Source organism: Pagrus pagrus (genome assembly GCF_965226575.1).
Source record: "Pagrus pagrus genome assembly, chromosome: 14".
In the NCBI taxonomy this organism is placed as follows: domain Eukaryota; kingdom Metazoa; phylum Chordata; class Actinopteri; order Spariformes; family Sparidae; genus Pagrus; species Pagrus pagrus.
Window position 1 is genome coordinate 11,067,478 of NC_140198.1, and position 24,017 is coordinate 11,091,494.

General features: G+C 40.5%; 1 protein-coding gene across 1 annotated transcript; it reads right to left on the reverse strand.

Annotated features, from left to right (window-relative positions):
- Positions 1–117: 117 nt before the first annotated feature.
- On the reverse strand, positions 118–23,822 carry lars1b (leucyl-tRNA synthetase 1b). The gene is made up of 32 exons (XM_084374167.1): positions 23,700–23,822; positions 23,177–23,298; positions 22,621–22,708; positions 22,406–22,486; positions 22,148–22,285; positions 21,875–22,036; positions 21,609–21,721; positions 21,219–21,282; positions 20,711–20,799; positions 19,783–20,008; positions 19,384–19,471; positions 18,289–18,365; positions 18,005–18,058; positions 17,771–17,911; positions 17,137–17,214; positions 16,939–17,024; positions 16,570–16,635; positions 16,245–16,327; positions 14,852–14,990; positions 14,124–14,336; positions 13,239–13,296; positions 12,760–12,823; positions 10,046–10,229; positions 9,486–9,576; positions 9,145–9,285; positions 8,201–8,341; positions 5,103–5,213; positions 4,821–4,931; positions 3,455–3,559; positions 1,694–1,789; positions 1,282–1,414; positions 118–1,127 (listed from the first exon to the last, which is right to left on the reverse strand). The coding sequence occupies exons 1-32, from the start codon at positions 23,703–23,705 to the stop codon at positions 922–924; spliced, it is 3,555 nt and encodes a 1,184-aa protein (XP_084230293.1). The 5' UTR covers positions 23,706–23,822; the 3' UTR covers positions 118–921.
- Positions 23,823–24,017: the final 195 nt, after the last annotated feature.

A 24,017-nucleotide genomic window follows, 5' to 3' on the forward strand; every position in this document is an offset into this window, starting at 1 on the left:
CACTATTGAGTGTCAAGAGTCTTATTCTTGTGGGGAACAGTCATCTTATTCATGTCCTTTGCAGAAATGGAAGGGAAAATAGCACAGAGAAAAAGGAGAAACAAGAAACAAGGAGGCTGAATATTTCATAGATTTTATTATTTCTCTGGAAAAGCACCAAGAAAGTCAGACAAGCACCATCCACAGCTCAAAAATAGGAAAGCTGTCTGACAGGCTGACAAAGCATGAGGGAACGATACGCCTCACCCGATGTATAAAACAACACAGCAGACACATTACCATCTATATGAAAACAACAGGCATTCAGGAGGGTGCAGGAGCAGTCTCACAATGTATTCAAATAAAATAAGTGGTGGTAGACATTTGTTTGTTGCTTCCAATGAAAAACTTTATTTAAAAGCTTCATTATACAGATAATTGCTTGCTTATTGTGCAACATATCAGACAGGAAAAAGGAAAAATTACAAGATTCAATTTTAAACTAACAGACAGTGAAAAGACGGAACAGAATAGAAATTCTTGTGTGATCCTCCCGTACCAAATCCTGAAGGGAAGGTTTTGGATATATTCAAAATTATATTTTTTTTCACACCATTAAAAAGAACCTGACCCGATAATCTGTATGTGGAAGATGGAAGCAAACTTTCAGGTCCCATTAGTTTCAGATATCCCACTTAGGTTGCATTCAGCAGTGAAAAGGTGCAAAAACAGTATATCTGTCAAATCGAACACCGTGTGCTGGAGCAAATGGTGCGGCACAGAAAAATACATAATAAAAACAGAAATACTTTTGAGGAAATGGTTTATGGCTTCGAGTCAAAATGACCCATTTTACTGTAACATGTCAACCTTTCATAAATGATTCACTGCTGAATGCACCCCCATCTGCCTGTGTGTACATGAGAGAGAGTGATTGTTACTCTATTGAACCAGATAAACCAGAGTGTCCCCGATGTCCGCAGTGAGGCCATTGTCAGCCAGAGTGACCCTCTTCTCCTCCAGATTGATGTTGAACACAGATTTGTTGGAGATTGGCAACTTGCCCTGTTCCTCGTGCCCCAGGACGGGCACCCGGCGAGGCCCGAGCACAGGGTCCTCGTACCTCATCAGCTTCACTCTGGACAGATCTGATGGAGGAAGGGGGGCAGAGTTCTCAAACGTTTTCATATAAACTGAGTAAATATTTAGATTACAACATTAATCTTTTTCATTACCAGGGCCATTTTGCATTCGTAACAATAGCTTATGAATTTCTCCTGTATACCAATTTATCTTTCTTACCTTTGATGAGTCTGTTGACCTTGGCTAGCCTACGGATGATGCTGTCTCTGCTGTCCCCCTGTCGGATATCGACCTTTGTAGAAAACAGGCCATTGGATGGCTGAGGGTTGACCAGGGAAACACACACTCCAGGCTGGGGAGATGGACACACAGCACAATGTAAAAACACACAATTTAATTGTCGTTTGTTACAACAAGCAATTTGTTCATCATGGGCACACAGACAGTCCTGCAGAAAGTATATACACTCTAAACAAGCACCTACAGAGACACACGCACAAAAATACTGTGAATATGCAAACACGAGCTGATAAACAGGTGACTGAAAAAGAAGCTTATGTCTATTCTATATAACGCACACTGATAAACACAGCCTACTTTGAGAGTAGCCAACACAACCAAAAGCATTTACCTCGGATCTGAAAACACAGAACGGTTTCCCTGGGCAACAGTCCTCCTTCACTTTGTCGTCAGCCTCAGACGCAAACAGGAGGTCTATCTGTTCCAACTGTGGAGGAGAAGAGATGTGCAAAAGAACCGCAATTAGCTGATCAGTCCACCAGCAGACAGTGTGTATACAGGTGTGTTTGGTATGCACCCTGGCTAACGCTGGCAGTGTTAACCAGCCTCCAGCAGTGATCAGAGACCCAGTTTGAGATTAATAACAACAGGATTGTAAAGTAATTTTGGAAACTTCTCACACCTTACCTGCAGCATGAACCACTTCACTGCGGACCATCCTTATAAAAACAACCACCTTTCAAAGCAACAGTTTGTTTCTCAAAAAAGAAATAAGGTGAATTACGTAACAAATGGGGGACAGCGTATCACAAGAGTAGTGCCTATCTGCTGCTAACTGTAGCTGCCGTCAGCTAATTTGTCTTGCAGCTAGTGGTCCTAGCCGACTCTGCCTGGACTGGGAGCTTGGAGCCCCGGGGGAGTGTTGCCATTTACAGTTCATCACTAGCAAAAGAGCTTTGGACCTCCAGGGGGGAGAAGGGTTTCATGGAATGGGCACCAGAACCAGAGCTGGGTGAGCCTGGCTCATTAGCCTCTCAGTGAACACGGCCAATCTGGGACTAAACATAACCTTAGAGGACGACAGAGACCAGTTTGAAGACAGGGAATACAGTACCAAGGTGATTTACAGTGGCTCCAACTGGAACTTTGACTCTTGGGATGACAGATACGGTGGGTTCAGACGGGGACAGGGGAGATGTGAAGTGGGAGGGAGGTCGGACATCCGTGCCGACCTCCAGAGGCCCGAGCAATACTATCGGACTGTCGTCTCCTGAGGTACGAAGTGATATTATGAACCAGGACTGGCTGGGCTAGCTGGATAGCTAACTTCAATAGATATCACTGCAACTCAATACATAGATGTCTTTGACACAACATCGAAACAGTTTTTTTCTTCTCATTCTGTTGGTTTTAAAACTAATATTTTTACATATTGCATCGTTAAGTTAGAGTATCACTTTGAAATCAGTTAAACCCCATTCTAAGTGTTACTTTTTGAGGCAAGTAATACACCAGCCTGTTCTTCCTATGATTCCTCTTTTCTATGATTTAGTATTATCCTACAACATTTTGCCTTTTGTGTAGCAGCTTATCTTTAGCTATGAATGATCAGAGACATGGGAATTGGACTCAGAGCGTTAGTTTGACGTAGATCATGTACAGTCGTTCTTTTCTGTGGTGAAATGTGCCGGTTTCACAAAAGAATCTTTGGGACTTGGGTTTTACTTTTTCTCCAGACTAAGCTTCTGTGCAGACAAAAGTATTAACGGCTTTCCTGACTGACAACTCAGCTCAGGATTGTCTCTACTGACTTTTGCAGAAGTAGTAAAACTCAGCTTTAAAGCTGAGGTATTTTAAGGAAACCAGAATGCTGCACTTGCATGTTGCAGCTTGACATTTATATAACGACAAACAGAACCTAATAAAGTGAATGTGCTCAGTTTATTGCTATATTTGAGGATCCTGGGGATATAGCACTGCTAGAGCTGCGATGGTTTTTGCTGCTTGTTGTTGCTGTGTAACAAATTTAGCATTATATTCCCAGCTATGTTCAACTGTAGGCTCACAAAAGTGTAGAACCCCCTCAGGCGTATTTTCAACTCTGAAAGACAAATCATGTCTGATCTTAGGAGAGTTCGATCACAAAACATACCTCTAGAGAATTGGTTAAATAGACCAGGTTCTCCATCAGAACTGCTCGCTCATCAAACTCCACTTCCAGATCCAAGACCCTGGGTCCATTCTTCTCCAGGTTCTCCTACAGAACACAAACAGAGCCCAAATAATCAGAATCAAGCATGGAGGTATGAATAATGGGCATGAATTAATAAGCAATCTCAACTCTCCAGAGGAATGAACAGGGCGTTCACATTTAGTATTAATTTGCTACATTTTCTAACAAGACAGCAGTTAATAAGACGAAATGCAATAATTCATCCACCTACTGAAGAAATCAGGTTTTTCGGCATTACACAGAAAGTTCATTGATATGCTGAAGCTGCCACCATGAGATTATTAAGGGAGGGAAAAAAAGCTTTGGGAACAAAAGATGCCAAAACAAACCATCAAACAAGGAGAGCTGGGAGAGAAAACAACTTGAAAGCTGAAAGAAGAACTTGAGAGACGAACCATGGATGAACACAAAGCTCATCATGACTATTTATTAGTTTCATTTTGTTTGATCCCTGCAGTGAAAGAGAAACACCTGAACAAAGCTGTGGGCACCTGGGAGATATGACAACTAAAATATTAATAAGCATCAAGCTTCTGATCATTTATTAGCAACTTGACCCTAAGTGTATATGTAGCATGATATAACAGATGCAATTACTGCAGTGAGACCGTTTTGTTTTTTAATACCTGTGATGCTCTGATGTATTTAGTGAATGCTGCTATTACATCAAAAGAACAACCTCACTAGAAGAGCAGTTTACATCGTGACACAAATTTAATCTGATTGCAAAGCAGACAAAATGTTGGACAGAGTTGTAGACAAAAACACATTTTCAAAGTTTTATGAAGGTGGCTAACAAACACTGGAACAAGCTGAGGCAGCCTGTCAAAAAGTTGGGTTTGTACTTTTTCAATCAATAAACACATTAAACTCTGCCGACAAAGTATTCCTGAAATGTCTTTTCTAAGCAACACTGTTGCTCAATTTGTTTTATCATATTGGCTACAGTTTTGCCATTGTTTAACACAAAGGGGAATATAAATAATAGCTTTTGAAGAAGCAGACTCAAATCTCTGAAGACAATTATTAGGGTAGACTTTAGACCAATCTTAAATAGAGCTGTGCGGCGAAACAAAAGATAAGCCACCTTACGAACAACCTGGGTAAACAGCTTTTTCAGCGGTAAACAAACTCAACTTGAGAAAAATCAAACTACAAAAAACAACTGAAGGCATATGTGTGTGGAATGCTGGCATTAATAATAAATGATATAAAAATCACAAATATGCATTGAGTTATTGCCCTGGTGAGAAGTGTAGAAGGGTGAAGAGGGGACGGGATGTACCTTGATCATGGCTACGAAAGGCATGACTCTCTTCATGTATTTCTTCAGTTCAGGCAGGGCTCCCAGTTCACTCGCGATCACTTTGTTGTCCGGAAGGGCCCCGTTGTTGCTCTGGACAGAAGGGAAAAAAACAAAAACAGGTTAGCGAAAACAAGGATGGAGACAGAGATGTCCTGGGTAGCTGATGGAGACACAGGAATACCTATTTCATTGCATCACTACACTGTGAACATCTGTACACCTGTAAACGTTTACCACTGTGCGTTAATGCTCGTTTCTCACTTTGTAGTGCTTTCCGAGCAGGGATAAGGCACTGTGCTGCCATGGAGGGTAGCTCTTGGCAACGTAGATGGTGCAGTGGGAGGGCTTGGCTGGGGGTTTTGAGTCACCTTTCTGTTGGAGGAAAAACAGCATAAAAAAATGAGCATTTCAGATTCATTTATCCACATTGCCAGGTGCATAAGACCTGATGGTTTAGCCTCTATTCAGTGCAGTGACAGCATAATTCGAATGGTGGGTGGTGGCCTCAATGGAAGGCAAACAGTGTGCTTGGATTATTCAAGAAGCAAGCTGTTTTTTCGTGTATGTGTGATCTTCTGAAATGAAGATGGGGATCTGTGAACTTATTCTATGTGACAGCTGTCAAGTCTACTCTAGTCCTGTATTATACGTGTGCTTACATGTGTGCTCCCACAAATGAGTCTTGATGTGACAGTACATCACCACTATAAATTAAAAATGATGAAAATTGGATAAAGCAGCTTGACGGACATAAAAAAAACCCATTACATTTACACTCATGCAGCCTTTACTGGGTCGATTCTATTGCAGAAACTTTTCACAAATCCTTTTATTGGTATTGTTCATTTTACTTGAACATAAAAGGGGCACTATGTAGTATTTGGAGAAGACCTTCAAACTCAGAATTTAATATTTACAATACGAATGAGGTAATAATACAAACTTATATCATAAGAAATATTTTGTTTTTTCCATAACTGAATAAAAAAGCTGTTCTCAGAGGAAAATAAGTTCCCCAGAACACTGTGTGAAGCTAGAAAGGTGGCAGGGTCCGCCAAATATAAACAAAGTAAACCAGTGAATTATGTTGAAGAAAGTTTTATGCCCACAGGAAGCATTAATGATACATGATAGTATTACTGAATAAGTTCGTCAAACAAATCCGTGAGTGGAAGAGCCAGAATTTTCTACAACTTAACCCTGAGAACACTGAAATGACTGTTTCACGCCTCAAACAAGAAAGATTAAAAGTCAGCTCTCACCTTGAATCCATGGCACTAAAATCTACAAATCATGCCAGAAGTCTTGGTGTAGTTATGGACCCAGAACTGAATTTCTACCACCCCAATTACAAAAACAGCCATCTAACACCTTAAAAAAACATGGCAAGAATGAAAGGATTTCTGTCAAAAACAAGATGCAGAAAAACTTTATTTTCAGCAGGCTGCACTATTATAATGGCGTGGACACGGGAAAATCAATCAGACAGCTGCAGCTTGTCCAGAATGCTGCTGCCAGAGTCCTCACTAACACTAAGAAGGCAGAGGACATTATATCGCTCCTTAAATCACTGAACTGGCTTCCTTTGCGTCAAAGGATAGATTGTAAAATCGCATTACTTGTCTAGGTACAAATAAGACTAAGTAAATCTCTGATTTCCTTGTATGTTAAGAAGCATCAAGACCCCTCAGGTCACCTGGACCTCAGTGTTCCCAGAATCAAAACAAAGTGTGGCGAAGCAGCTTTTAATTCCATGTGCACCAACTGTGTAACAAGCATCCTGACAACCTGAGGTCCACTAAAACTGTCAGCTCATTTAAATCAGGGCTTGTAACATTACTGTTTACTGTGGCTTTTCGAATAAGTAGATTCATTTGCTTGCTTTTGTTTTTGTTGTATTTAAATGCAATTCTTTTAGTGTTTATTTTTGCGTTATGTTTTTATTGTCTTTTAAATGCAATCTGTCTCTTAATTTACTTTAATGTATTTCTATGTCTCTGTAAAGCACTTTGTTTTTCATAAGTACTAAGCAAGGCATGGCACCATTCAGACACAAGGCAATTCAGTTTGACTTTTTATTTCTTAATCACTTAATTTCTAGAGTAGTCTTTCGCAATTTCACAAAATTATAATGATGTTTATCCTGATGGCGCCATCCAGAGAGAGGGCAGTGTTAACTAAATCTATCTGCCTTCCTTCTCACACACATGTATGAGAACATGAGTGTTTCATTTCCCATCATCCCTCCATGGCAACAAAATATCTGCAGGAAATCGATAACAGCTGTCTGGGAGCCTGAGATATCGGCTATCTCAAATCTTGTCAATACTTGTTCAGCTTTTCTCCCAGCTGCCTACAGCCACTTCGAAATGCCCAACTGTTAAACAATAGGCCAACTGTCCAGCTGTGAGCACAACAGACTTGAATCTTAAAGTGTATCTAAAGGGAATGGTCAGGTCAATTGTATTTATATAGCTCAATATGACAAATAACAAAAGAGGCTTTCTGAACAGCATATGTCACCCACCCTCAATATTCAGGATGCTGTGGCAGAGAAAAAGGAAGACAACATCAATAATCTACAAACGCTACAGTATGTGTCTAAGTGAGTGTGGAGCATCAAAAAGGTGATTCTTACATATTATTGTATGCGTGTTTAAAACGGGGTCAGTGAAGCTGGCCTGGTAATAGAAAAAAATAGACTACATAGATTGAGAGCAGGAAGACCTACTTCATTGATCAAAACATAATTTTTATGTTTTTCCAGTTCCAAGCAGGTAAAATATATAGTTCTGAAGCTCTAGGTCGCACAAACACATGCTCTCTCTTTATAATTAGCAAAGAGAGAGTTAAAAAAATCAGCTTTCTTAACAGCAAATATTCTATTCAAGAAAGCGTGAGTTCTAGTTCTTGGTTTTAATTAGACTCATTATTTATAAACCTTATTAGATTCAATAAGTGTTTTGAAATTCAGATGCAATAATTAGATCGTATACTGGAACCAAACATGACAAAATGCCAATGAACCCAAATCTACTTTCGGCACGCTGCCTGATATTTTCAATCTTCTTATTCTGCTGTTTTTATTATTTTCTGCCTCATTGTGCTCCCCATCAAACAATCATGAAACTGTTAAACAACACCCGAGGGAGAAAACACTGACACAACGCTGCCTACGATTTAATTACCACACTTGATGCACTTCGAAACAAGTGCTGGATTTCATAAAAAACTATTCAAAAGAAAGCAATCAATTCTGAAATCAATATTAGTTTTTGAAAATGACAAAAAAAAAAAAAAAGCCATTACAGCAGTGAAGGAAAAGTGGCAGTGAAGCATGAGTAACAAACATTTCTTACTTTGCTTTTGGGCGGCTGCATGTACGCTTTGAATCTCAGCCGGAGGTCGTGCGCCGTCTCCATCACGTACTGAGAGGAACGGATCAGGATCTCGTCGACTGGACCGGCCACAGGCCACGACGCCTTGGTCACTGATCTGGTCTGTCGGGGAGAGAAAAAGTAGAAAGAAGGAATGGTGGATGAGTGACTGGGAAAGACTGCTGTGGTGTTTTGTGTGGACAACGAGGAAAACAACAAAACTTTGAGGTGCACCTGAGGTTGAGAATCCTATTAACTGCACAGCCAGAGGTCACACTATCTTTATAACAAAACTGGGCACACGCCATATTTACCAGGCATGTGTTAGAATCCCAGACTGATGTGTGTACCTCTGTGTCCACTGAGTGCCTCTTGGCTCTTTAGCTGGCGGCGCTGAACACATGATTGGAGTTGTGGGGCTTTTGTTGTTGCTAAGCGACGACCGAAAAACCCATCTCCGGCACAGCAGCACTCTTTCATATTCATAAATTCGAGTATTAAAAATATTCTCGGGTCTCTGTGCTGTTGGGAGTGTGCAACAGTCTGTGTGTGTGTGTGTGTTCCTTTTTATACGAATGAGAAAAAGGAAGCGGGGCTCCTGGTGGACATGTGCATCAACCGAGGAAATATGTTTGTGTGTGCGTTAGTTGCCATTTCACACAGGTAAATGAGCATGGGGACCTGCGCTACTGCAGACCTACATGAGGCACATCTCTTAGCTTGTTGCTCCCAGGTGTGTTTCATGGATGTGAATGAACACAGGAAGTTGAAACACGTCTTTCATACTTTCATTCTTTTTACAGGGGAGATTAACATGAAAGAGAAAGGCGGAGAGGAAGAAAGACACATTTGAAGCCGCAGTCAGAGCATGCAGGCAACTCAGAACATGAAACCCACATTATGATGCCAAATCCATAGTCTCTTACCTTGCCCAGCAGACCCCAGGTGTATTCACAAAGGTGTGGGCAGATGGGGGCCAGCAGCAGAGTTTGCCTCTCTATGAACTGGAAGACGAGGTCTCTGTGCATACCCTCGATAGCCAGCTCACGATACTTATCTTTGGCCGCCTGCATACGTACACAAAAACAGTTTAAAATGGTCGTTATCATCACTGGTTAGATTGAGATTTGAATCCTCAGTCATTTTATGCTCCATCTACTGTTTAATCTGTCACTGCAGCGTCCATAATATCCACCCGGTGAGGATGGAAAAGTATGCTCATCTTTCAGATATAACGATGATCCAGAGAGTGAGACATTTTATTTACCTGGAACTCAAAGAAGCCGGTCTTCAGAGCCTCCTTGTACATCATCCTGTCATAGTGCTGCTCTGTCTTTAAGATGCCTGCATTCATCTCGCTAGACAGGATAAAAAATTCTTTCAGTAAGTCTGCATTGTCAGTTTATCATTCACTTTTCAGTCAAGATTTTCAGTGAAGGCCATCCCGAACTGTCAAACAAGTTCCCTGGATTTTCACCTCTTGCCTCTGAGTGTGAACTGACCACAGTATATCTTTTTACTTTTCAATTTCAACAAAACTCAATTCAACTAGAACTCACTTTAATAAATGAATCTCTCTCCACTTTTAGACCTTTATGGAAGTCGTATCTGACCAGTGCTGAAAACGGTATTGATATTCTATGTCTGCTCCATACAGAGTAGATATGATATGTTGACCCAAAACATAAAATAATCATTATTTCAAGCCCTGCATCTTTTGACATGGCAATGACACTGATCTGAATTTAGTTATCAAAGATTAAGTTCCTTATCTCCAGGATTTCAAACCCCATGCATATGGTCCTCATTAATGTATGTGTGATCTACCTGGCAAAGACCCGATCGTTGAAAGTGTCTGCAGGACCTGTCCTCAGATTGTTCTGGTTGGCGATCATCTCCTTCACCCACTCCACCCAGGTGTAGAGGCGCAGGATGCCGGCGTCGGCCATGGTCTCGACGAAGTTGGCGTCCTCCACTGTGTCCCCTGCGTCGGCGAGAGCCAGGCGCATACCTGAGAGAGGAAATGGAGAGTTATGGTACAATGCCAGGAGGTACGGGGAACAACAGAACAGGTGCAAAATAATAAGGGCTGTCTTGAAGGGCTTTAAAGCCTCAGTGAGAATTATCTGTGAATATCTGAAGCTTCAGTGTTGGCGGGGTGAGAGACATTCAACACAAGCTACCATTCATAAAAATTAGTCCACTGAACACACGCGAACGTAAATGACAAATGTGGCATAAACGTGTGTCCCAAGTGAACATACTCAATGTGCACTCTTAGGCACAGATGGAGGTAATAAACGTTAATCCTCAAAGCAGCAATATAGAGCTAATCAGAGCGTTTCCGGGACCGCAGTAGTAAACAAACACAATGTGTCTGTGGGGGAATGCGTACTGCTGGACCTAATGCACAGCAGAGAACAGGTGACAAAGTAATTATGCCAGTTAGTGATGCTTGATAAGTATCAGCCCAATAAATGATCATCAGAAGAAGAAGAAGGAGAAGAACTCTGAGGTTAGGCTCATGACGTCAAACTGGTGCAGTCTAGTGGTGACTGGTGAAGGCTAGAGAGCCAAACAAGTCGGCACCAGTGTGGATGTTTTTTTTGTTTTGTTTTTTTGCAGTTTTACACAAAAGACAACACGATTGTAATTTGCAATTCATGTGCCACAAAGGTTTCAACAGGAATGAAGAAGAGTTTTAACACAAATCTTATTAGAGCTATGAATTATTAAATCATCCATCTTTGCTCACTACATCTTAGCCTTTCTTACCCTCAGGTAACCGTTTTCGCTGGAAAAATCCATACCATCCATCCCTAATGTCGATGCATACCGACATGTTCATTTAGAGCTTCATCAAACCGGTAGGCAGTGGTTGTTTTTTGCGAAAAATAACCCAAACAGAAGGGGTCACCTTTCTCTTGTTGTTACATGCTACAGCGCCCGCAGGCTGCAACACTCAAACTGCAGCCCACTCTTGCCTTGTGTTAAGCATGTCAAGCGACACAACCCACAATACAACAATGCGTAAAATCGATCTCTCGTTGCCTCACGTCTACATCCACGTACCTGCGTGGACTATGTTTCTGTTGAGAGACGAGGACACGAGGGGTCGACATCAGCCACTGTCCCTGCTTCCAAAGTCTCAAAAGTCAACTGGACTGTGAGAGTTGAGGGTCAGCTTGCGCTCGTCGCTAAATCTTTTCAGTCTTTTGCCACTTTTTCGGTGCAGCCGTCTCAATGTCTCCTTCCTTCGAATGCTGAATTGGATATCAATTACCATGGCAACAGCAGCTTTGAAGCATTCGCGACAGCCCTCAAAGAAAATCGTTTGAAGATGAATTGTAGTTATCGTTACCAACACCTTCATTCTCACCACTGCTTTTCTAATTTGCTCAAAACAACTTTCGAACTGTATGGTTCCCCTTAATCACATGGTGCACAAGCGAAACACTGAACTTTTCTCTTCTGCTTCGACAACCAAGTATGTTCAGAGGCTGAGAGGAAAATTCCAGTCTGAGAAAACTTCAAATACCCAGCAGACATCACTTCGAGCTCTTAGACAGGAAGTCAACTTAATACATCTATCTGCTGTCAGACCATGGAGTTCTTTACTTCAACGGCGCGACAGCTTCTAGAGACACAACAGACACATCTATCTATTATTCAGCTCATGCAAACATAAAAACACAGGTGGAAATAACAAACAAAAAAAAAACAAAAAAAGATGGATCAATTTTATCCTCGAGTACACTGAGGGCAGGGGGATTAATCTATGTCCCTACCAGGTAGAGGTGAGAATGATCTGATAAGCACTGCTAGAAAACAAAGACCGAAAACCAAACAAACATAAAGAGATGAACAACATGATAAGAAAAAAAGTATTATCATTAATGATGCAAAACAAGACCCTTCCAAACCAAAGGCTTCTGTTTTAAATTACATTTTGAGGAACAAATTATGCCACTGTACATCAAGTCTCTCATTCTGGGTCTAATAACTTGTTTTCCTCTCATGCTCCCATTAATATTTGATTTCAGAGACTATTGTTCTTTCCTCTGTATCTTGTTGTCCTGTGAACATTTTGAATCCAATAACATCATAAAGCTGTTGGATATTAATTTTTTGCTTCTGGTGGAGAGATCATTTTGAATATACATTTCCTTTTGGCTACACTTTGATTAAAGTATGTATAATGAATTATAATATAGAGACTCATTAGTTACAGTGCAGTATAAGGGATCTGATATACAATAGCTCATAGCACCCACTATCAACACGTCAGCCGTCTTATGACAATGGGGCGTTTTCTAATTATCTTCACCAAGGGATAAAAGATGCTTATGGTATAATCAAGTGTAATGGCCCATGCACTATGAGAGCACATTTTAATCTGTTCCAGATGAGCACCTGATGTGTTTTTCTCCAATGTTTCAATGAAACATGACAGAGATATTGAAAGAAAATCACAGGAGAGAATAGTAAAAGATAAGAAACAGAGTGAAGGAGGGTGATAAATCAAGAAAAACGGTGTGTACCGTCTGCTGAGAACTTGTCAATGGCTTGAGTGAGAGTGAGGAAGTTTCCAGTTGATTTGGACATCTGGCGAATAGAAAAACAGATGTTAGCAGCCAGAATCTTTCAAGTGCACCCGCCCACACGTTTCTTACAAAGTGGAGTTGAATAAAAACATTGTGTCACAGAATGTCTGTGTTTGCAGTGCAAATCAACAGCACGCACAGTAATTAAAATTCTTAACAACATCAAACACTAGTTAATTAGTGGCACATGAGAAAAGAAAATTATAAATACAAAAAGTTTGAGGCAAAATATAATCTAGTATTGTTACATAAGGTTTAATTTGTGAGTAGTCAAACAACCCCAGAACACAAAAGATGGGACCAGACCATTTTTCCTGAGATTACAACCTTAATAACGAATTACGTTAATTCCGAGGTAAATATTAATATTAATTAATGTATAGATTAATATTTTCCAACATTAATATTTGACACACCTTTTCAGAGTTGAGGAGCAGATGTCCATTGGCTCGCACTGCTTGTGGCCACTTTCCACTGGACAAGAGAGAATGTTGTCGTCAGTGTCACCCTTCACCACCACCACCATCATCATCATCATCATCATCATCATCATCAACATCATCAACATCATCATCAACATCATCATCAACATCATCATCATCAATCTAATCAAGCAAATCAGGTTAAATCTAATCCAACGTTGCAACTTGCTTTTTAAAACCAAATTATAATCATTTTCAGATCTAGTATGTCTTTCCACAGCAAAACAAACACTTACGTGCAAGTAAAACAAAACCTGAATAAAACATTTTAATTACAATTTGCTTTGCTTACAATTCGGATGCCAAAATAGTCTTGGTCATGTGGATGGAATCTGCACCAGCAATTAAATTCAATTCTTAAACATATTTTTAATAATGCACCAGGTTAGAGTGTTTCATTTACAATTGGCAGCATTAGTTCTCTCAGAATCTCCTTCATACCCAAACAAAATTGGTATTGTAACTAAATTATCCCTAACCAAATAGATAGATCTTTGCTGGTACCAACCAAGAATTAGTCTCTCACACAACTTCCCATAAAACAGCAAATTTTACACTTCCGTTTCTGCTCGTCTTAAAAACAAGATATAACGTGTTTGTTAGTGAGCTTAAGAGGTGCTGGTGGGTGGATTGTGTTATTGTTTGACAGAACCGGGCTACCTGTTTCCCTGTTTCAGTCTCCGTGCTCGCTGTAGCTTTTCATTTATTATACATAACAAAACAAGAAATCTTTTCATCCTGTGAGAGTACGACAGTCAACTATTCCTTCAGCAGTCTATCAAACCCCAGTTTGAAAAATTGTCAACTGGGCACACTCACCTGTCTTTGGGCCACATAGCCACATGGTTGTACAGGTAGTACGAGAGGTGGTTGGGCACCAGGTCTTTGCCAGACACACGGACGTCCACAGGGTACCAGTACTCAAACTCCCTTCTCAGCCTCTGTAGATGCTCTTTAGGGATGTCTGTCTTGGGGAAAGGTGACGTCTTAAAGAAGATAAAGTCCCAAACCTCTCTGGTCATCTGCTGCGGTCTGTGGGAGGTAAAAAAGAGAAAGAGAAAATAATCAAGGCTACAGAGACGAATGCTACTGAGGTATTTAAATGCCTGAGTGCCTTTGCCCTTTCATTTTAGTGCGGAGGAAGTTATTTGATATTATTTAAATCAATAGTGAGCTACGAATTGACTTTTTAAAACTGTTTTTGAAAGGCAGCATTTGTCACTGACTGCACATATTATTTATTAATTTGAAGATTATATTTCATGGATGAATAACAGGCGACAAATCGATTTATTTTAGAAGAAAAAAAGGCTGAAGAGCAACACCTGTCATTTGAAATGATTAAATTTAGTTATTAAATTTATTATCTTCTCTCCCTCAGGTGGCCCACATCTAAGGCTGTTTGAAGGTAGAGAGAGAGAGACGGGAGGAGGAGAGGAGGCAGAGCGAATGAGTTAGGACTTTATACTTGTTTATGCGAATGTGCTACTGTCCCTGTGTGTGTGTGTGTGTGTGTGTGTGAATGCGTGCCGTGCTTGTGTCCATACTTGATGCTCAGTGGTGAGGCTCCCTGTCCGTTGAGCACACCCCCCTGGAGAAGGTGGGCTACAGTGTAGTAAGCCATGTAGATGGTGGAGTCCGAAAGTGACTCGATCAGCCACTGCTCGTCCCAAGGCAGCCGCGTTCCTATGGTAACCAGGAGGCGTGCAAACACACACACACACACAAACAGACACACATGCAACCACAAATCAGGAGACAGAGACAGACAGGCACAAAGCCGTGTGAGAGAAAGAGAAAAAGACAAAAAAATAAAAAAATGAAGAAAGACAATTGTTGTCTCCTCTGTGCTGACATGATCCTTTGTTGCATTTGCCATCTCGTCAAGCTGGTTGCATTCTGGTGCCAAGAGAAACCCTCACACAATGGAATAAGTGCTGGGCTTTATTATGTAATCCCTGGCAAACAAGTTGAGATGTAAAACTTTAATGTCAAATAAACTAAACTCAACCAAACCGGCTGCTTTGCCAAACAACTGGTGACTTATTTTTTCGCCCATGGACACACAATTTTTAGGGCAAAGAGTGCTGAGGTGGGGGGAGTTATGAAAGACATGCTCCTCAATCAGCCTCAAAGGCAGAAAACTTGTGTTTTTTTGTGTTGCCAGAGAGCGCTGATTGAGATTTTTTTAACCAGCTTTCAGTGGTTAAAAACGTAAAATTCCTGCAAGCTTGAGCAGCTATTGAGTTTCACAAGCAGTAAGTACATAAACATGAGATCTGAGCAACAGAACTTATGAAATGTTGATATTACCAAATAAAAAATACATGCTCCTACTCTTGCACGCCATATCTTTTTTTCATTCATTTGAATTCAAGTTCGGAAAAATAAATCTTATTAGATATCACACAACTGATCTAAAAAATGTCTTATTTTTAAACCTCAGGAGGTGTCAATAGATTGATATAGAGTATATATACAATGTCTGTCAGTCAGTTTTTGGCTAATAGGTCTTTCTGTATGAATAAAAAAGTGAGTGAGTCAGTGATCACATTAATCAAAATACACACTTAATTTGCATCTTTACATTTGAGCTATATTTTGCTACCACAAGTGATGTGGTAACTTGCACTTTTACAGTAAAACCTTCATATTCTGTAAATGTGTGGGGAGATTTCTACAGAAGGAGTCTACACCAGGCCTGGCCTGCACTGTATGCCAGCTGGCCCTCAGTCTGCATCTATTCCTGTATGAACAGAAAGGCAGACTAGGTGCTTTATCAGCAGTCCTTTGTCTCCATCTATAGACCGAAAACATCAGTCGTACACCAGCCCAGCTAAAAACATCTCCTTTTCATCTTCAGCAGGGTGGTACATTTAACCTCAACACAAGAAACAACATTACTTATGAAAGACACACACAATAGAGGCAAACGCTCACCAAGTCCATAGGTACGAGAGCAGGCGTGCTCCTGCAGCCAGGCCAAAGTTGCTTCAAAGTTTCTCCTGGTCTCCTCGCAAAATCTGTATAGGGTGCAAAATAGAACAAATGTAATCACAGGAAGGAAATGCAATTATTCAGCTTTTTGGACTTTGGCATATGGTGAGATACCTTTTCAGTTTTTTAGAATGACATTTCTAAGCAATAAAGTGGTTCAATATATTACACCCCCATACTAGATTGTCTAGACCTTCACTGGAAGCCCGACAAACTGCACAAAGCAATATATGAAGAGAAATTGGTACGTCAGAGATCAGTGTCTTACGTCTCCAAAGGCTTGAGGGCTTCATTGGCCTGCTTCTTCCACTCTGCATCCCCATAGTCCAAATACCTGACAAACACATATAACATTAGCACACAGCTAATAAAAGGGCACAGGATGCTCTACACTTGACAATATAGATCAATCTTCAATCATCTTTGTCATCATTTACCAAACATTTTGTTACCAGCATGAACCTATTTCACAAAAAAAAGTACCTGACAAGAAATGTTCACTTCTATTCTTCTACAAAACTACCATGAAGCTTTAGTTCCACTTATGACAAGTCATTTCTTCTTATTACTAATAAACACACTATTCAGGTTTTATATTATAAAGATTCCTGGGTTGATAATTTCACTTGGCACTCACCACTGGTCACACAGAGCCACCACGCACTCATCAGCCGAACGTGACATGACCTGTTTTTCTGGCTCCATGTAGATCATGGCCTCGCCCTGTTGTAGATCATTACAGAGCCAGCATCAGTACAGGTAAATAAAGAGCATGCAGTATATCATACATGGCATACTATAGACTTTCTTGCATTAGGACCAAAGAATTTCTTACCCTCTCAACCATCATCTTCTGGATGGGTTTTTTGACATCCTGGACCTTCTGCCCCTTGTAGCCATCAACCAGCATGATCTGACACAGGAAGTAACATTTCATTCAAACTGCATTTATTTCACTATTCTGACCATTAAACAAGAAGTGGGCTGATCCTCCACAGTGCATTCCTCAGTCAAAAATTATGACAAACCGCTCAGTGAGAGGACACATACTCAGAGTACACTTATGACTTGTGCTCTGCTTCATGTGCCGCTGAATGGCCCCTTGCAAATTGTGGCATGTAACATTTAAATTTCCAATCTGTGGACAGTGAACGTGGCAAAATGTATACATTTCAACGTGAATAATGTTATAATAACTTGAAAAGTGAGGGGCTTAGCAAGAAGTGAGAAATACAGCAGAGTTTCTCAGTAGTAGACAGAACCAACCTGTCCGAGGGCAACACGAAGCCAATAGCCTTTTAATGAATAATTTAGTCCAGCTGTAAGCTGTGAATCACTTGATTTGTGTCCGGGAGATAAATCACACAAGCTTCAAACCTAAAGTTAAATCCATGAGGAGTCAGCAGAGGGCTTGCATTTTGCTGACCTAAGTAGCTGTTTTCTACTCATTAACCATTAAGTGGACTCACCCCTTCATAAAATCCCTTCAGGTAGACTTTCTCTTTGGCCTCCGCCAGCTTCTCCTTGTCGTTCTGGCTCTGGATCTTCAGCTCATCGCACAGCAGAGGTGCAGATAGGTTCCCGTAGCCTGGGATGTCTATGATTGGGATCTGACATGTGCACACACATTGAGGCTGCGTTTAGAATAGTTGGTTTTACTGCAGCCTGACTGAAACCCAACAGACTTTACAAAATCAGCTTACCGGCTCGAAAGGCAACACCATCTTGTCTTCAATTCCATACTTTTCCCTTAGAGCCTTTTGGAAATGCACACATTGAGAACATTTTTAATTAAGAGCAAAGTGCAGTGCATTCTTCAACAGTGGGTTTTAAATGGTCACATCTCTTTCTTATGAAAAAAAAAAGTGCTGTTAAAACGTCAAAAGCTTAATTTCCAAACTGCATTTAAAGTTTCAGAGGGGTTTTGTTTTCTGAGTTTCTCTGCAGCTGACTTAATCTAAATGGTAAAAATGTAGTTGAATGTCACCTGTTTTTTCTTGATGTCTCTGAGAGCAGCGATGTCATCAGGAGCATCAGAGGGTACACTGGTAACGACCCCCGTACCTGAGGAAAAGGCAGGCAAAGCAAAAGGCCAACATATAAAATGTATGTATGCAAATCAGGTGTATTTCTCAGCGATGCTGTGATTTACATTATACATGTTCAAAGATATTAAATGTCAATTGCCGCTGCATTCCCTCAACTGCAGAGCAGCCACACCGGACCAACTAACTAACTGTGAAGAGGTGAAGGACGAATAAACATGGTCCTCCAACTGATAAATGTCACAGGTCGTCCCAGATTCACGCTCACTCACTCCAGGGCTTAACATAGCCCTTATAAACAGGGCAGCACACTGGGCACGGGTGATTTATTCTTATTGAAATTCTGACATTTCAACTAAGTCATCCAGACTTTCCAATTATGGCCACTTACATATATTCATCACTAGGGCACATGAAAATAAACGGACTAACAGACAAACTACAGCCCTGGAGCACCACACACCAGAAAATAGATAGTACTGACTTCTAACAGAATAGAGCCACTCTGAGTGCAATTAGATCACTTTTATTTGTTTACAAATGATCTCCCTCAGGGCAAACAAAACAGCCATTACTTCCATTCTTTGGCATCACAGTACACCACTTTATTAATTATACAATGACCTTGGCCTACTACTTTGAGACACCCAAGTATTTTTCCATAAGCTCCTCCAAGAATATCTTAGACAAGGAGAACTAAGGGATAAGGCTCGGTGCAGATTTTCTGCAGAAAGTAATACCTAAAGCAACATGAGCTGGAATAAATTATCTTTATCTGAGAGGCAGACAGATATAAACACATTGACATATTGTCAAGCAGCTCATATTGAAATATTCACCCACAGGCAGACGCATTAAACTCAAGTTCAAGTACGTAAAAGAGAGAGAGTAAGGTGCCCCCACTCAAGGGTATTCTCACTACTCTGAGCAATGCTGAGAAAGAAACCTTTCAACAACTACAACCCTTAAACCAATTTGACAAATTTCTGCCTTGGAAAAACACTTAACCAATCTCTTAAAAACTTCTTGACTCGTACCTTTGTCCTCCTTGATGGTGAGCATGGGCAGAGCATAGATGATCTTATAGGAGGTCAGAGGAGCGCTCAGGGCACAGCCGAGGATATCCTAAGAAGAGACACAAATGATGCCGAACAGAAGGTAAAGCAGGAGTGATACATTAAACAGAATCAATTTTGCAGGTTTTTGTGCAATAACCATGAAACCTCCTTCCACAAACTGACTTTATTCTGCTAAGTTTACTCTTAAAAAACTCTCAAAGACAGCATGTTTTAATGTTACGTAAATGCAAGCTGCTTGACTGTTTTTTAGATGACAGCATTTATCTTAAATCATTAGCTTCAATCAAATGAAAGACAACTGACTGAAATACATGTATGTATTTGCAGCTGGTAGCAAGAAACATACAAAGTTAGTACCTGTCCCAGTATTTCCATGATCACTGGCACCACTCCATTCTCTTTGGTGAAGCCCTGGTAAGACATGTTCCTGGCAGACCTGCTGGTGGAGATGAAGACGTCTCCACTGACTGTCTCAAAGGCGACGTACTTCATGTCGGGCCTCACCCAGCAGTTGGTCTGACCGAACATGGTCTCTGGTCTCAGAGTGGCAGCAACCAGGAAGATGTTTTTGCCTTTCATGCCGCTGTGGGGAGATTAGCATTAGTGCTTGACTTCTGTATGAAAATAAGAGTTAGCGGCACTGTGTTTGTCAAGTTGAGAATGAGAGGCAATGTTTTTTTCCTCCTGGAAGATCATCATTAGACCTTATTTCAAAAAAAATATTGGTGAGAGACAAAATTTGGATCCAGTTTGAACTGTGTCATGAATTAGACTTTGTTTGTTAATTTTTGTTGTGAAGCTGACTGACATACGAGACTGTCAGATAAGTCATCAGAAAGAATACACATCCAAAAGTTGCTAAAGTGACATTCGACATTCACCAAAATCACCACATGCAGTGATTTTCCAATCTTTAAATACTTTTTTCCTCTTTCTGGAAGAGCAAGGTGAATTTTGCCACGGTGACAGCCATGTTATTGTTGGTGATGTATATTGTGCGAGACGACAGATGTAGTTCACAGTGCAGTGTCTGACAAACCTAAACAGCATTTTACTATCTTTACAACAAACTGGGACTTCTCTGAATTGCAAAATTATTTGTTTAATTGGCAAACATCATGTGTAATCATGGCATAATTCAAACGTGATCACAAAATGATTGTCTCTCACTATCGACTAACATATTTCCAAAATAATGTCCAAAGGGGGACCAAAGAGAGTAACCTGTCTGTGGCTTAGTATTCTTCCTAAAAAGAATCATTGGCAGCACTTTGTAATTAATTACCTGCTATAAAAGACCTTGGACTTGAATTTTGCTGTGTACGGTTCAACCATTTTCATCTTGATGAGAGTGTACTCCTGAGGTCCAACTCCCTAAAGTGAAGAAAAATGTTACTTGGAAGAAAATGAAAAAGATGCAGCTCTTAAATCACCTCGGTTCAAAGTAAAAGACCAAAATTGGATTTTCTTCACGACATCATTAAAACAAAAATGAGCAAAATTCACTATGTGGAAATTTCTTCATCCCAATTAAACTGCAGGAATACTCAAAAAAGGTATGTCAAACACAATCACAAGTGATCCCATGGTCACGTGTTTTGAATGTGAGATGTAATGAAGTTTGTTAAAAGTGCAGTACAATGGAGAACAAAAATATCAAATGTAGCTAGTGAATCAAAATTGTGAGGACAAAGTCCCTTTTCATGTTTGCTGTGGGACTCACTGTTGATCATATAATCATATCACAATTTTTCCCTACGAACACATTCTCTCATTGAGCCGGACAAGTATACCTCTCCTGTCTGCCTGTCGTGGTCCATGCATGGCTGTCCGTCCTTGGGGGAATAGATGGTATACCTGCCAAGGGGTCATATACAGTCACATTGTATTATGGAAAGAACACCCCATGCCACAACATCAAACCAAACTGCCTGGACAAAATGACAAACTCTAACATCAGTTATCTAGCTTTTAAATACCTACTTTGTTTTTACCCCACAGACAGACAGACAGACAGACATGACATTGGTACAGGACATTGTTTTAGGCAAGATAATTCAAATGGTCAAGACATCATCATATTAAATACTGCGGGGCACTGCGTATTTTCCTAATTTTTATTCATATTACTGCGTGGACAGTGCTCAGATAAAAGTTATACAGACACTTCTAAATCATCTCACCTTTTGCCAAACTTGATCTTTTTTCTCTCCTTCAGCGTGATGAACTGCCATCTGACGAAGGAGTCATAGAAAGGGTTCACATCTGTGGTGATGAATGAACGCCTCCAGTCCACCTGTGAAGTGATAGCATGACAACTTTTAAACTCTAACACATAAAGTATGTTAAGATAATTTAGCTCATTGACATTGCAAGAAGACTAAATAGTTAATTGTAATTAAAATACAAAGACAATTGTTTACTAGAGATACAGAAACAAATCCATTACCTTAACTCCCATCTTTGTGAGGTCTTTCACAGCCAGAGGAGGAAAGTACTCCAGCCAGTGTTCAGCAGCGGCAAACTTGGCAATCTCTTGGTCATTCAGGCCCAAAGACTTCATAATGTCCCACTGGAAAGTGGCGGTTCCAGTCTTGGCTGCTGCTTTACTCTAATGGAGAAATACATTTTTTTTTATAAAAAAAAGAAAAAACATTCACAAAATTGCATTTTTTCATCTCTATATGGAAAATGCCATCAGTCTTGTCCTCAGGACTCTGACCTTCTTGCCCTTGGCTTTGTCCTTGATGATGATTTCATCTGATGGCTTCTCCTTCTCCTTCTCCTCCTCATCCTCATCTGGAAACTCTGGAGGGTAACCATACAGCTCCATCTCTCTCTTCAGCTTGTCTGCACAGGCCTGGTGGAAACAGTATGGTTGTATGAATACCAGAGAGACGGTAAAGGCAAACTACACTGATTTTTGTTGACAGTACCAGCAAGTATCATTCCTAAAAATTAATGAAAGAGAAAGACTAACCTTGATTGGCATTCCTGTGCAGTGCAGTCCAAATGGGAAGAGGCATTTCTTTCCTTTCAGAGACTGGTAACCAACAGCAAACTAAAAGAAAGAAGTTAAACAGGAGAAACTCAGAGCCCAGTGATAATTGTTGTGGAATATTTGCATCTCAAGTATCTCTCATATGTGCAGAGTAAAAAAGGTTCATCTCTGTCTGCTTTTGAACACAAACCCACCTCACACTTTGACAAGCTGAACGTGTGGCCAAGGTGCAATCGGCCATTCATGTAAGGGTAAGGGAAGGTGACAAAGTACTTGTTTTTGCTGGAAGGAAAACAAAAGGGAAGGGTTAAGCAAAATAAACACGTGAGACCAAAAGGATCTCGTATAAAGTATCTTTTTATTAAGAAAAAAAGTGCTTGTAAACTGGTAAATAACATCAGGTAAACATTGGTATTGAAGGTATGTTGACTGCACTACATTATTGTGGTCAGAGCCCTACCCACACTTGCATGGCTTGTTTCTTCTTCAACGGCAACAACAGAAAAACAACATTGCAGACCTATTACTATACCTATTAAAACACTAGGTGTTCATGGTTGCATCAGGAAGATATCACATGGAGGAAGCACGCCTGCAAAAACTCCTCTATCATGTATCATGTGAAGTGTTTCCCTCACAGACAGTCTTACAGCTGCATACTGAATTATTCCTGGTTCACATATGTGACAGAGATTAACACTCTTTGGGTAATAGTAAACAGGGTCCTTCCTTATAACAGCAGATACTCACTTTGTGCTTTCCCCAATTGTTGTTGGTGCATCATTCTCAAACGCTTTCTCCTTCTGCCATTTCTCCTGAATCTCCTGCTCAATCTTTCTCAAATAGTCCAACTTTGCTGTTCCTTTCCGCTCCTGCAATACAACGACGAGCAAGATGACAGCTCATGAGAAAACAAAGACTGAACAGTGACACGTGTAAATGAACTGAATATAGGTTATATCCTAACAAAAAAATATATACTTTATGAAGCTGCCAAGTGCCAGAGAATACACAGTAAAATATACCAGACTAAACTAGAGTACAAAATAACAGAAAAACTGTTCAACCCTTGATTAACAGCAAAACAGCTGTAATCTCTGGTCCAGCTGAGTCAGATTTCTTTCAGGTCTATTGCTGCAGATGGCTCGGCAACTAGCTTATGTTAGCTAACTAAGCTAATAGCTACAGTAAGTTAATGGGATATAACCATTCCGCTTCCTCTAAACGAGCATTAACCACTCAAAGGCGCAGGGCATAAAAGTGTTAGACCTACCGTCATTTTGACACAAACTACGAGCTGTTAACTATTGTATCGTTTTGACAGAAGAAACAGTAGAAATAGTTTCCAGTTTGACAAGGGAAACCCACGCCACCGGTGCCTGGCTGATGACACCCCCAAGCAGCTTCCCGCGTGGTTTCCTGGGAAATGTAGTCCGTAGGAGTTTTCAGGCGTCGTAACGTTAGATAGCTAATGAACTAGGACCTTAAATCGCACAGTCGTGATTTTGGTAATCTCACATATGTATTATACAACTGTGGGACCCCGACATTTCTTTAATAAATCGCGGTTGAATACGGTTTCAACGTCCGT